Genomic DNA, 13285 nt, shown 5'->3' with positions numbered 1-13285 from the left:
CAAATGTATGAGCACATGGGGCCATTCTTATTATTCAAACCACCACATCCTACTCCCTGGATTCCATAAGCTTGTAGCCATATCGTAATGCAAGTGCATTTAGTCCAATTTCAAAAATCCCAATATTTCAGTCTCAGTGATGCTTAAAAGTCTAAAGTTCAGCTGGGTGTTGGTGGCACATGCTTTTTTTTTTTTTTTGGTTTTTTGAAAGGATTTCTCTGTGTAGCTTTGGAGCCTATCCTGGCACTCACTCTGGAGACCAGGCTGGCCTCGAACTCACAGAGATCTTCCTGCCTCTGCCTCCCGAGTGCTGGGGTTAAAGGCGTGCGCCACCAACGCCTGAGGTGGCAAATGCTTTTAATCCCAGCACTTGGGAAGGTAGAGACAGCAGATCTCTTGAGTTTGAGGCTAGTTTGATCTACAGAGTGAGTTCCAGGATAGCGACAGCTACACAAAACAAGAAATTCAAGTCTCTTCTGAGACTTATGGGGTTCTCTAAACTGTAAGCCCCTATAAAATCAAAATAAAAAAGCAGATCACATATTTGCAATTTGCAATGGCACAGAATATACATTGCCATTTCAAAAGGGAGGAAAAGGATCATAGTGAGGAAATACTGGGCCAAAGTAAGATCTAAAACCAATGGGGCAAACTCCAAAGTCTGCATCTTTATGTCTATAATCAAAGCACTCTTCAGGTCTCCAACTCCTTTCAGCTTTGTTGACTGCCGGTTCCACACCTGATGTGTAGCTCTCTTTAGCAGGTATCCCATGAATTTTGGCATCTCCATCATTTTGAAATCTTCGGTGAAATCCAGGCTTCACCTATACAGCTTCACACAGTGGTCTCTCTAGGCATCCATGCAGGGACGTCCCTAACACACACACACATGGTCTCAACGGCTTTCCTTAGCCTTGGAGGAAGATTCCATAACACCTTTCTTGTATCCTTGACTCTAAAGCTAGAACTACATGGCCAAAGCTGCCAAATTTGTCTACTTGATGGGGCTAGAATTTGAAATTTGACCCCCTTGTTCAGTTATATCTGCACCAGCTTTCTGTTGTTTGTGGTTTGCTTTACTCCCTAAGCTTTTCCTTAATTCCTTTTCACAATTGGAAGCCTAACTGGGTGAGGTCTTGCCCTGAGGTCACCACTCTCTTTATTCCATTTAGCTTTATTCCATTTAGCTTTTCTTTAACCTTTTTCCTGGAGCACTGGACTTAGCCCCATTACAGTTCCCTGGGGCTCCTTTTCTCCTCAAACTGTACATGTTGTATTTCTTCCTACCTCACTTGCTCCTTTTCATTGTAGATCAGGCAGATGTTTAGAAGAAGGACAAGAAGTGGCCACATTCTTTGCCAAAATATTATAAGAATGGTCTCTAGGTCACTTACTGCGCCTCTTGCCCTCTGAAATTTCTTGAGCTGGGTCCCATCGTTCAAATTGCCCTCAGCACTGTCTTCCATGCTCCTATTAGGATGGCCCATTAAGCCCTGCTCAAAGTGTCCAACTGCTTTTCTAGTCTGAATCCCAGTGTCTTCCAGATTCCTCCCAACAAACAGTATGGTCAGGCCTATAACACAATACTCCCATCTGTGGTACCAACTTCTGTCTTAGTCACTGTTCCATTGCTATGAAGAGACACCATGACCAAAGTAACTTTTGAAAAAATATATTTATTTATGAGTGCTCTGTCTGCTTGTCTGAAGAAGGCATCAGATGTCATTATGGATGGTTGTGAGTCACCGTGTAGTTGCTAGGAATTGAATTCAGGACCTCTGGATGAACAGCTAGTGCTCTTAATGGCTGAGCCATCTCACCAGCTCCCCATGGTAATGCTTAAAAAGGGAAACATTAATTGGGGGCTTGCTTACAGTTTCAGAGGCTTAGTCCATTATCATCATGGTGGGGAGCATGGCAGCACCATGGATATTGTCAGCAATGCTGCTCTGAGCATTTGTGTAAAGTTACTGTGCAATGTAAGGGGATTGCAAGATCATACAGTAACTTTAAAATGCTGACAGCAGGAGTGGTAGCTGCATGAGTTATATTCCCACTAGCATGCTGACTTGCTACTGCACCTCTTTTTTGTTTTAACCACCTGATTTGTCTGAGTGGTTGTCTTGTTTTAGTTTTCAATTTCCATTCTCCAGTGGCAGTTATGTTGAATAAATGTCAGGTTTTAGATTTATTTTTTTTTTGTGTGTGTATGTGCACCTTTGCCTATGTGGGGCCAGAAGAAGACCTAAGATCCCCCATAGCTGGAATCCAGGTGTTTGTGGGATACCTGGCTTGTTCTCTGAGTGCTAGACTCTAGTCTTTGAAAGACTTAAAAATTAGCAAAGAAATATAGCCCAGATAAGGAAACTCTCCAAACTGAATGTAGGGCAGCCTAACCCAGAAACTAAGACCACTACTATGACTTAGGGCCTGGAATTTACCAGCTTACAAGGCCTTAAGATAACTGGGTACCAAGAATTCCCAGATGGCTACCCTCCCCGAGGGGCTCATGGAGGAAACAGATTGCCCCACTGGTCAATGTGTCAATAATTAACAATTAAGGGTCCCTATGAAACAAAGAGATAGCTACCATTTGCTCAAACAAGATAAACATATCCTGAGGTCTGCAGATTTTACAACTGGTGGGTCAGGAGGCCATCTGATTCCCAGCCCTCTCCTCAAGACAAAGAAAGGGCCTCCTAGGAACCCATGATTTTGGTTACTCCCCTCCCTAAGCTTGTGGTTTTTGCCTTTAAAAACCCCTGTGTGCTGGGGGACGGGGCTGCTCTCTAGCCTGCATGCTGAGAGAGCCCGTTTGTACAAACGTCCTCCTTTCATTAAAGCCTCTTGCTGTTTGCATCAAGTTTCCGCTTCCTCATGGTGATTGGGGTGGTCTCGGTCCTGGGAAAAGATTCTGGAGGCCTGAGCTTCCGGGGGTTCTTACATCTTCATGATGACATGTCAAGTTTTCTTATCTACTGAACCGTCTCTGCAGCTCAAAGTTAATGTCTGTGCATATAATTATTAAACATGTATGTTTTGCTTCCCTTTCTTTCCATTTTTTCTTTCTTCACTTCTCTTTGTGGTGATATATTACTTATGATTTATTAAAGCTTGCCTGAGGATTCAGAAAGCAAATCAGCCATAAGCCATAGAAGCCAAGCACACACCTTTAATCCCAGGACTCGGGCTTAAGAAATAGATGGATCTCTGAGTCCAAGGCCACCCAGATCTACATAAGATTGATCTAGTCCTAAACAGTCACACAAAGAGATCTCAGCACCTGGGGTTACACACCTTTAATCCCAGCATTAGGGAGGTCTCTCAGTATCAGCATTCCTTCTCCAGCCATATTGAGGAAAGGAAAACATTCAGTCTCAGGATTCTATAGCCATGATGAAGCCCGTTCAGCCTGAGGTAGTGGTAAGAGCTAATGGCCTACTTTGCTTTTCTAATTTTCACCTTGAAGTTTGAACCCCGATGTCTGTCTCTGGGTCTTTCATTTATCGTGTTACCTCTCTTTTCTTTCTTGTGACATTATTTATCTGTGTAACAGCCCTGACTGTCCTCGAACTTGCTTTGTAGACCAAGTTGGCCTCCATCTCACAGAGATCCACCTGCCTCTGCCTCCCAAGTGCCAGAATTAAAGCAGTGGTTCTCAACCTTTCTGATACTGACACCCATTAATACAGTTTCACGTGTTACAGGAACCCCTAACTACAAAATTACTTTTATTGTTACTTCATAACTGTAATTTTGCTACTTTTGTGAATCATAATGTAAATAGCTGTATTTTCTGATGGTGTTAGGTGGTCCCTGTGAAAGGGTCATGCAACTCCCAAAGGGTTGAGACCCTCAGGTTGGGAATTGCTGGATTAAAGGCATGTACCATGATGCCCAAACCATGTATGTTTTTTTTTTCATTCTTTTTTTTTTTTTTTCTTTCTTTGGTTTTTTGAGACAGGATTTCTCTGTATTGCTTTGGAGCCTGTCCTGGAACTCACTCTGTAGACCAGGCTGGCCTCAGAACTCACAGAGGTCCACCTGCCTCTGCCTCCCAAAAGCCGGGATTAAAGCCATGCATCACCACTGCCGCCCAGTTCCATGTATGTTTTCTTAATATGACTTTTAAGAGCTTGTGCTGGCTGGGTGGTAGTCCCTGGAAGAATAGCCAGTGCTCTTAACTGCTAAGCCATCTCTCCAGCCCCTGAACATAACATTTTAAGGAGAAATTTAATAAGACCACTTTATTTATTTATTTATTTATTTACTTATTTACTTTTGTGTTTTTATGTATATGGGCATTTTGCTTGCATGTAGGTCATATAGCTGTTGCCCTTAGTGGCCAGAAAAGGGCATTGGATCCTCTGAGACTGAGTTGCAGATGCTTTTGCGCTATCATGTGGGTGCTGGGAATTGAACCCTGCTCCTCAGCAAAAGCAGCCAGTGCTCTTGAGTGTAATAATAATTAATATTTTGTTGGTTTTGTGTGTGAGTGTGTGTTTTGTTTTGAGACAGATTCTCACTGTTGTAGCCCTTGGCTGTCTTGGAACTCTATATGTAAATTAGGCTAGCTTTGAAATTCCAGAGATCCACTTACCTCTGCCTCCCAAGTGCTGGGATGAAAAACATACATAAACTGGTGCACAATTCTGGCACTTGGGAAGCAGATCTTTGAATTCCAGGCCTGCCTGGTCTACAGAGTGAGTTCCAAGACAGCCAGGCCTACATAGAAAAACTTTATCTCAAAAAACCAAAACAAACAAACAAAAGTGTATACCACTGTTCCCAGTTTAATCCTGGTTGGCTTGGAACTCACCATGTAGATCAGGCTGGCTTCAAACTCACAGACCTACCTGCCTCTGCCTCCCTAGTGCCGGGGTTGAAGGCTCGTGCCACCATGCCCAGCATATAGTACATGCTCTTCCCTCCTGAGCCAATGTTCTCTCCAGGCCCTCGTTTTGATTTTTTTGATAGCCCAGGCTATCTTGACATTTACAGTCCTTCTGCATAAGTTTTCTGAGCACTGTACTTATTCTTCCCTGCTCCTGGGTATTGACATCAGGATCTTTTGTTTGAACCACACTCTCAGCCCCTATTGCATTGTAATGATAAGTCTTTCTGCCAAGCCACCTGAGTTCCACCCGCTGAGTTAGGGCCCCAAATAACACATAGAGACTTTTACATTAGGTACAATGCTGTTGGCCAATGACTGAGATTTCTTATCTGCTAGCTCAGTCTTAATTATCAACCATAATCATAAGACTTATGGAGGATGCCGGGGGGGGGGGGGGTGTCCTGTCTTCCTGGGATCACAGGGTGGCTCCAGAGCAGTGAGCAGGAGGAAGAGGAAGAACACGACTTCCTTCTTGTCCCTGCTTATATTCTGAGTCTGCCTGCTATGTCATTTCCTTCCTGGATCACAAGATTTTACGACATTTCCCAGAATCCTCCTTGACTCCTAGTCCCATCTAACTTGCTGCCTCATTGGCCAAACAGTGCTTTATTCAACAACCAATAAGACAAACGTATACACAGAAGGACGTCCCCCATCATTGTATCTTTAAAAATATTGTTATATCTCTTTGCAAGACTAATTTTCCTTCTGTTTTATCTGAAGGTCCTGTCCAAAATACACTGCTGTCATCACAAGTGTCATCAAGCCAAGGATATGATTACCAACTTCCAGGATCCTACCCTCGTCCAATGCCAGCAAAGACTTTGAATCCAGTCTCTGCACAGTTGAACTATGGTAGTTCTCAGGGATCTGGACAGACTCTTAATAGACCACTTGTGGCTTCCAGTCCAGTACCACCTTCACTTCACAGTGGTCCTGTTCCCCAAATGCCACCATCTCCTTCTCAGAACCCAGCTGCTACACCAATGCCTTCTGGTAGCTTTCTTCCTGGAGCCAACCCACCACCTTTGAATTGGCAATATAACTATACATCTACAGGACCACAGACTAACCATTTTCCTCATGTAGCTCAACCAACTATGTCTGGAAATACAAATTTAACAGCACATCATCAGTATGTTTCTTCTGGAGACCCTGCACTTCAAACCAACTTCATAAAGCCAGGTACTGAGGAATGTTTGAAATATAGAAATATAAAACTTGCACCTTTAGATTTGCACTGAATACACAAAGCCTTATAGAAAGATGGTTTTTAAAATCAATTAATTTTTATTTTATTTATTTATTTATTTATTTTGGTTTTTCAAGATAGGGTTTCTCTGTGTAGCTTTGGAGCCTATCCTGGCACTCGCTCCGGAGACCAGGCTGGCCTGGAACTCACAGAGATCTACCTGCCTCTGCCTCCCGAGTGCTGGGATTAAAGGTGTGCACCACCAACACCCAGCAATTTTTAAATAAGTTTCTTTTTATATCTTATGTTAATAGATTGCTTACATTACATTCCTGAATTCTTACTGCTTTTGCTTCATAGGTATTTTATTTTTCTTTCCTTTTTAAGGAGACAAGGTCTTGTTATGCTGTCTTAACTTCTGGTTCTCTAAGCTATTTTTCTTTCAGTCTCTTCTAAGATTTCCAGGGACTTAGGTTTTTGTGTAGTCACTTCCATAGACCTAAAAGATGGCAGGTGTGGCACATGCCTTTTTAAACCCTAGCACTTGGGATTTGCACACAGGCAAAGAGGTTTGGTGATGCCCTAGAAAATAATACATATTTAATAAAAGTTACTCCTAGTTATTAGTGGAAAATAATTTAAATTAGTGCCCTGACATGATAACAGTCATGGGGAGAGTGAACTAAAGGGTCTAGGCTCCACCGCTTGTACTCTTTTTTTTCTTTCAGCCTTTTCTTTGGGGAGACAGGGTGTGCTTTAGTTTGAACCACCCTTGTCCTTGGATACTATGCAACTAAAGATGTCCCTAGTGCAGGGATTACAGGCATGCAGTAATTACAGAGACATGGGAATATGGTTAAATTGCAGATGTGTGCTTAGCAAATGCCAGGACTTTCAATCAGTCTCGAGTACTTTCCATTCTACCCCTATTAGATCACTTTCACTAACAAGCTACATGCTTGATGGGAAATATCTGTATACAGTTAAGGGAATATGAACAAAAGGAAATGGTTATTGATATTAGCCATTTCATTTGGAAGTTTTTACTGGTTCATTTCCTCAGAGTATGTGTTAAGAATAAACCTGAAGATCTCACCCTTTCCGCCAATCGTCCCAGGAACTAGCCTTAAAAGAAGGAAAGTCAGCCGGGCGTTGGTGGCGCATGCCTTTAATCCCAGCACATGGGAGGCAGAGGCAGGTGGATCTCTGTGAGTTCGAGACCAGCCTGGTCTACAAGAGCTAGTTCCAGGACAGCCTCCAAAGCCACAGACAAACCCTGTCTCGAAAAATATATATAAAAAAAAAAAGAAGAAGAAGAAGAAGACGAAGGAGGAGGAGGAGGAGGAGGAGGAGGAGGAAAGTTTATTACATGCTACAACATGGATAAACCTTGAGGGCTTGGTGCTAAGTGAAATAAACCAATTACAAAAGAAAAGGCAGACAATGTATTTGTTACATAAAGTGTCTAAAATAGACAAATTTTCAGAGATAGAAGGTAGCATGGTAGCAACTGGGGCCCGAGGTGAGGGGTAAATGGGGAGTTGTTGTCTACTGGGTATAGAGTTTCAAGCTTTGCAAAAAAAAAAAAAAAAAAAAAAAAAAGAATAAACCTGAAGATCTCAGGTTGATGAGATGGCTCAGTGGGTAAAAGTGCTTATCCTAGCACTTGGGAAGCAGAGGCAGGCAGTTCTCTGTGAGTTCGAGGCCAGCCCTGTCTACAGATCGAGTGCCAGGATAGGCTCCAAAGCTACACAGAGAAACCCTGTCTCGAAAAACAAAAATAAACAAAAAAAAACTATTAAAAAATAATAATAAAAAAAAACTATTTTAAAGACCGGAAAGATGGCTCAGTTGTTAAGAGTGCTTGCTGTGCAGTTATGAGGACAGGCATTTAGATCTCAGTATTCATGTAGTAAATAAGCCAAGTGGTCTGGACATACCTATAAACTACAGCTCTGAGAGATCCAATGCCCTCTTTAGACATTGGGTATCATATACATACAGACACACAAACACAAGTAATAATAAAATTAAGTCTAAGAGAAAATGAAAAACTATTTCATCTACTTTCCCAGTTGCTCAAAAGTCTAGGATTTGGGGGCCTTCCTGGGCAACATCTCAAATAAATAACCAATCAACTACAGCACTCAAGAGGCAAAGGCAGTTGGATCTCTATGAGTTGAAGTTAGCCTGATCTGTATAATGAGTTCCAGGCCAGTCAGGGCTACAAAGTGAGACCCGGCCTCTAAAATAAATAACTCGTTAAAATAAGGGGCTGGAGAGATGGCTCAGAGGTTAAGAGCACTGGCTGTTCTTCCAAGGGTCCTGAGTTCAATTCCCAGCAACCAAATGGTGGCTCACAACCATCTGTAATGACATATGGTGCCCTCTTCTGGCGTGCAGGCATATATGGAGGCAGAATGTTGTATGCATAATAAATAAATATATCTTTAAAAAAAAGATAAATAAGTATAACCTTGGTGAAAAGGGTACATGATCAATAACCTAAAATTTCTTTGGCCTTAACAAAAGCCCTAAGGTAGAACACTCTGACTCCAGCATCAATGTGGTTAGAAAAACAAATAAGTACTTAAACTTTGAACATTCCCACATAAAAAACAAGGGTTTGGGAGTGTGGATACAGCAGCATGGGCCTGTAATCCCAGCACTTGGTAGGCTGAGGCTGGAAAATCACAATTCAAGGCCAGCCTGCCAAGATTATATCTTTAAAGAGACAGAATGAGAATGTGGGAAGGCTGTATAAACTATTAAAATGAAAGTAAAATAAATATATAGCTCTCTAAAATCTCAGTTCTAATTTCTATATTCTCATCTTGTACTTGATAGTATGAAACTAAAATCTCTAGTATCAAACTGGGTATGGCAGCTCCTACCTCTAATACTTGTAACTTGGAAGTAAGCCAGGAGATTGCCATGAGTTTAAAGCCAACCTAGAGTACAGAATAAGATCCTGTCTCAAAAAACAAAACAACAAAAGCCACACACACAATTTCTCTCTCTCTCTGTCTCTGTCTCTGTCTGTCTCTGTCTGTCTCTGTCTCTCTGTCTCTCTCTCTCTCTCTCTCTCTCTCTCTCTCTCTCTCTCTCTCTCTCTCTCTCACACACACACACACACACACACACACACACACACACACACACACACACACACACACACACCAGTGATGAGATGGCTAGGTGGGTTAAGAAGCACCATTATCACCGTTGATAACATAAGTTTCTTCTATCCCCATTACACTGCTCACTTGAGAGAAGGCTAGAACTAACTTCCACAAGTTGTCCTCTGACCACCACATGTGTGATACACACAGGAAATAACTCATTAAAAACAAGGGCTGGAGAAATGGTTCAGGGGTTAAGAGCACTGGCTGCTCTTCCTGAGGACGTGGGTTCAGTTCCCAGCACCCACATGGCAGCTCACAACTGTCTGTAACTCCAAGATCTGACACCCTCACACAGACAAACATGCAGGCAAAACACCAATGCACATAAAATAAGTAATAATAATAATAATAAAACCCTAACCGTCCCTTGACACCGGACATTAAAAGAAATGAAAAAAGAAAAGAAAAAGAAAAAAGCCTAGGGCCGGAGAGATGGCTCAGTGGTTAAGAGCATTGATTGTTCTTCCAAAGGTCCTGAGTTCAATTCCTGGCAACCACATGGTGGCTCACAACCATCTTGAGTGAGATCTGGTGCCCTCTGCTGGCATGCAGGCCAAAGACTGTATACATAATAAATAAAATCTAAAAAAAAAAAAAAAAAAGCCTAATTTAAGTTGTACCAGTTTCTAGTTTCACATTCTGTTTTCTGGAGGGGGGGGGTTCTGCCTTTTTTGCCCTCACATTAATTAGCCTTTACGGATCTGAAAAGGCCAAGTCCAGAACTCTGACTCTTCATGTTATAAATAGGTATTGATCAATTTAACACTTGCCTAGCATGTGCTAGGCCCTGGGACCAATTCCCAGCAGTGAAGAAACAGGAATTACTCTGTCAGTAAAAAGTCTCTTTTATGGCCTGTCATGGTGGCAAACACCTTTAAGCCTGGTCTCCAGAGTGAATTCCAGAACAGCCAGGGCTGCATAGAGAAATATATCTTGAAATACTTTTTAAACAATTTTTTATGAAATATAGCATATTCTGAATTTAAAAATGTCCTAAGATATGAGAAACACCTGTAAGCTAACTTGTGTTTTGTTAAACATTAAGCCATTGCAGCTTTATGGTAAGGCATCTTTTGGTGTCATGGCCATAGATTCCTATTATGCTGAGTTGAGAGTTCACCTTGCCCTTTGTTCTTTTAAATTGTGTGTGCTGTCATAGATGAATGGTGCTTTCTTGATAAGGGAGCTGCAGGGCAGCAATCTTTATCTTTACTTCCCAGTGAACACTGATTAATTCTTGCTAATCAATAAGATTTATTAATAACGAAGTTTTTTTCCACTTGGTCCTAGAGAATTTAACAGTATAATACGGCTTTTTCAAAGTTTTCATATTTGGCTATCTTTGTTCTTTTGGTTTTGTAAAATACGTGTTTACTATAAGTAAAATGTATTAACTGTGTCACTAACAAATATAAAAACAATGAGTTTTTGTTTTGCTTTTTTAAGTCTTGGAACCTGGTATAGAGGATACATGCCTATGACTCTGGCACATGAGGAGCTGGAGAGATGGCTCAGTGGTTAAGAGCACTGGCTGATCTTATAGAGGAACTAGGTTTGGCTCCCAGCACCCCTACATTGGTTAGCCCACAACCATCATTCCAGCTCCAGGAGATTTCTTGCCCTTTGATGGTCTCTGTGGGCACTGAGTGCATGTATATTCACTGACATACATACAGGCAAAACACCCATACACATAAAATAAAAATAACTAAATCTTAAAAATAAAATCCAGCACTTAAGAGGTTGAGGTAGGAGCATCATGAGTTCAAGGCTATATAGTAAGTCTCTGTCTCAAAAAACTGGAGAATGGCTGAAAGTAGAGCTCAGTTGGTAGAGTGTTTGCCCAGCTGAAGATCTGGGTGTGTACCCCCTGTTCTCCTGAACCTCATAAATGAGGCATGGCTGAATGTCCTCAGGAGATAAAGGCAGGAGGATCAGAGTTCAAGATCATCTTCAGTCATACAATGACTTTGAGGCTCATCTGGTATATGTGGCTCCATCTCAAATAGGTGGACAGACAGATCAAATGGCTGGAGGTGGGACTCTAAGGTGACTCTATGGCTAAGAGTGTGTACTATTACAAAGGAATTGAGTTCAAGTCCCAGCATCCACATAGCACTGAAAACTGCCTATAACTCTAGCTTCAGGGGATCTAATGTCTTCTTCTTGCCTCTACCAGCACTGCATGCATACGGTGAACATACATACACTTAAGCACACACACATTCACATAAATTAAATAATCTTCTTTGAAAATTTAGATTTTTGTGCAATAGTGTTTTGTCTGCATCTGTGTTTGTTTGTTTTTCAAACCTGGTTCCTCTGTGTTAACAGCCCTGGCTGTCCTGGAACTTTCTCTGTAGACCAGGCTGGCCTCAAACTCACAGAGATCTACCTGCCTCTGTCTCCCAGGTGCTGGGATTAAAGGTGTGCGCCACTACATTCAGCTGCCTGCATCTTTCTATGTAAGTGCACTACATGCATGCCTCATGCCATTCCAGAGGTTAAAAGAGGACATTGGTTTCCCTGGATCAGAAGTTATAGACAGTTGTAAACCCAGTGTCTGTTCTGGGAAACAAACCTGGGTCATCTGAAAGAGCCTCTTATTTGGTTTTGTGTGAGTGTATATATGAATGCCATGGTGTAGATGAGGTTAGAGACAACTTGTAGTAACAGCCCTGGCTGTCCTGGAACTAGCTCTGTACACCAGGCTGGCCTCGAACTCACAGAGATCTTCCTGCTTTGCCTCTCAAATGCTGGAATTAAAGGTGTTCACCCAGCATAATCTCTTCTTTTGGGGGGTGGGGAGGGGAACAGGGTTTCTCTTTGTTTCCTAGGCTGTTGTAGAACTTACTTTGAACACCAGGCTGGCCTCAAACTCAAAGGGATCAGCCTGCCTCTCTCTGCCTACCTGCTGAGATTAAGGGCATGTGCCACTATTTCTGGCCATTATCTCATTTTTAAACAGAGTGAATATGGATTTATTAGAGGAAAGTGAGAAGGAACTCCCCATAATGACATTAGAGAGCCACCAAGGGAGGAATGCACTATAATTTCATTTTTAACAAGTTATACCATAATAAAAACAAAATAGCTGGGCGGTGATGGTGCATGCCTTTAATCCCAGCGCTTGGGAAGCAGACACAGGTGGATCTTTGTGAGTTTGAGGCCAGCCTGGTCTACAGAGTGAGTGCCAGGACAGCCAAGGCTACACAGAGAAACCCTATCTCCAACCACCCCCTCAAAAAAAATTCTTTTTCACAAATTTTATTCATTTTAATTTATTCTTAGTATATTCCATATGGCTTCTTAAAGTTTTTATGATCAGTTAGTGAAAAAGATAATCAGAATATTCTGTTTACCCTAGAAGTGATTTGGTACTGATGTGTGTGTCTACTTTGTGTAGAGACGAGCTCTTACTTCCAGTCCAGCTTGGATTGACTTCCAGCTTCCTGAGTGCTGAGATTATGGGTTGCTGGTTTATTTATATTGCACTAAGAACTGACTGATAAGAAGCATGGTAAGAAAGAGTTATAAAATGTAAACTGCACATAGAGTGTCATTCAGGAAGTTACTGTATTCCTATTAATTTGTTGGTAGCTATTTTTATTTTAAAATTTCAATTTAGAAATCTGCTTGGTTTTAGTAAAGACTGTTGGAGACCTTTGTCTTAAGTTCGTACATGACACGAAAAACCCATGTTTCCATAGGTTCTGCACTTCCCTTACAGAATCCACCTCTGCCTACCACTTTTCAGCCAGGAGCTCCTCCTGGGCCCCCTCCAGCTGGAGGCCCACCTCCCCAGAAAGCACCTCCTAGGGCTGCTGCATTCCCACCTTCACTGAATTCAACTGTCAACCAGGAAGGTAAGTAAATGGAAGGCAAAGCCACTGCTCAGAGTCAGCCCAGGATGGAAAGGAAGATGTGGACTGCATCCTGTGCTTTAGAAGCCTGCTTCTAGACACATTAGAATATTGTATCACCCTTCTTTAATCTCCAGGGAAAAAAAAA

General features: G+C 41.9%; 1 protein-coding gene across 1 annotated transcript in view; it reads left to right on the top strand.

Moving 5' to 3' along the window:
- Positions 1 to 13285, top strand: part of Sec24a (SEC24 homolog A, COPII coat complex component) — a 64739-nt gene that overhangs the window by 11038 nt on the left and 40416 nt on the right. The window contains exons 2-3 of the mRNA XM_027427592.2: positions 5621 to 6082; positions 12985 to 13140. Coding sequence (XP_027283393.1) covers positions 5621 to 6082; positions 12985 to 13140 — 618 coding nt within the window. The remainder of the gene's footprint in view (positions 1 to 5620; positions 6083 to 12984; positions 13141 to 13285) is intronic.

This window comes from Cricetulus griseus, chromosome 7 (genome assembly GCF_003668045.3).
Source record: "Cricetulus griseus strain 17A/GY chromosome 7, alternate assembly CriGri-PICRH-1.0, whole genome shotgun sequence".
In the NCBI taxonomy this organism is placed as follows: domain Eukaryota; kingdom Metazoa; phylum Chordata; class Mammalia; order Rodentia; family Cricetidae; genus Cricetulus; species Cricetulus griseus.
Note: the sequence above shows the minus strand (reverse complement) of the source record. Positions and strands in the feature narration are given on the sequence as shown.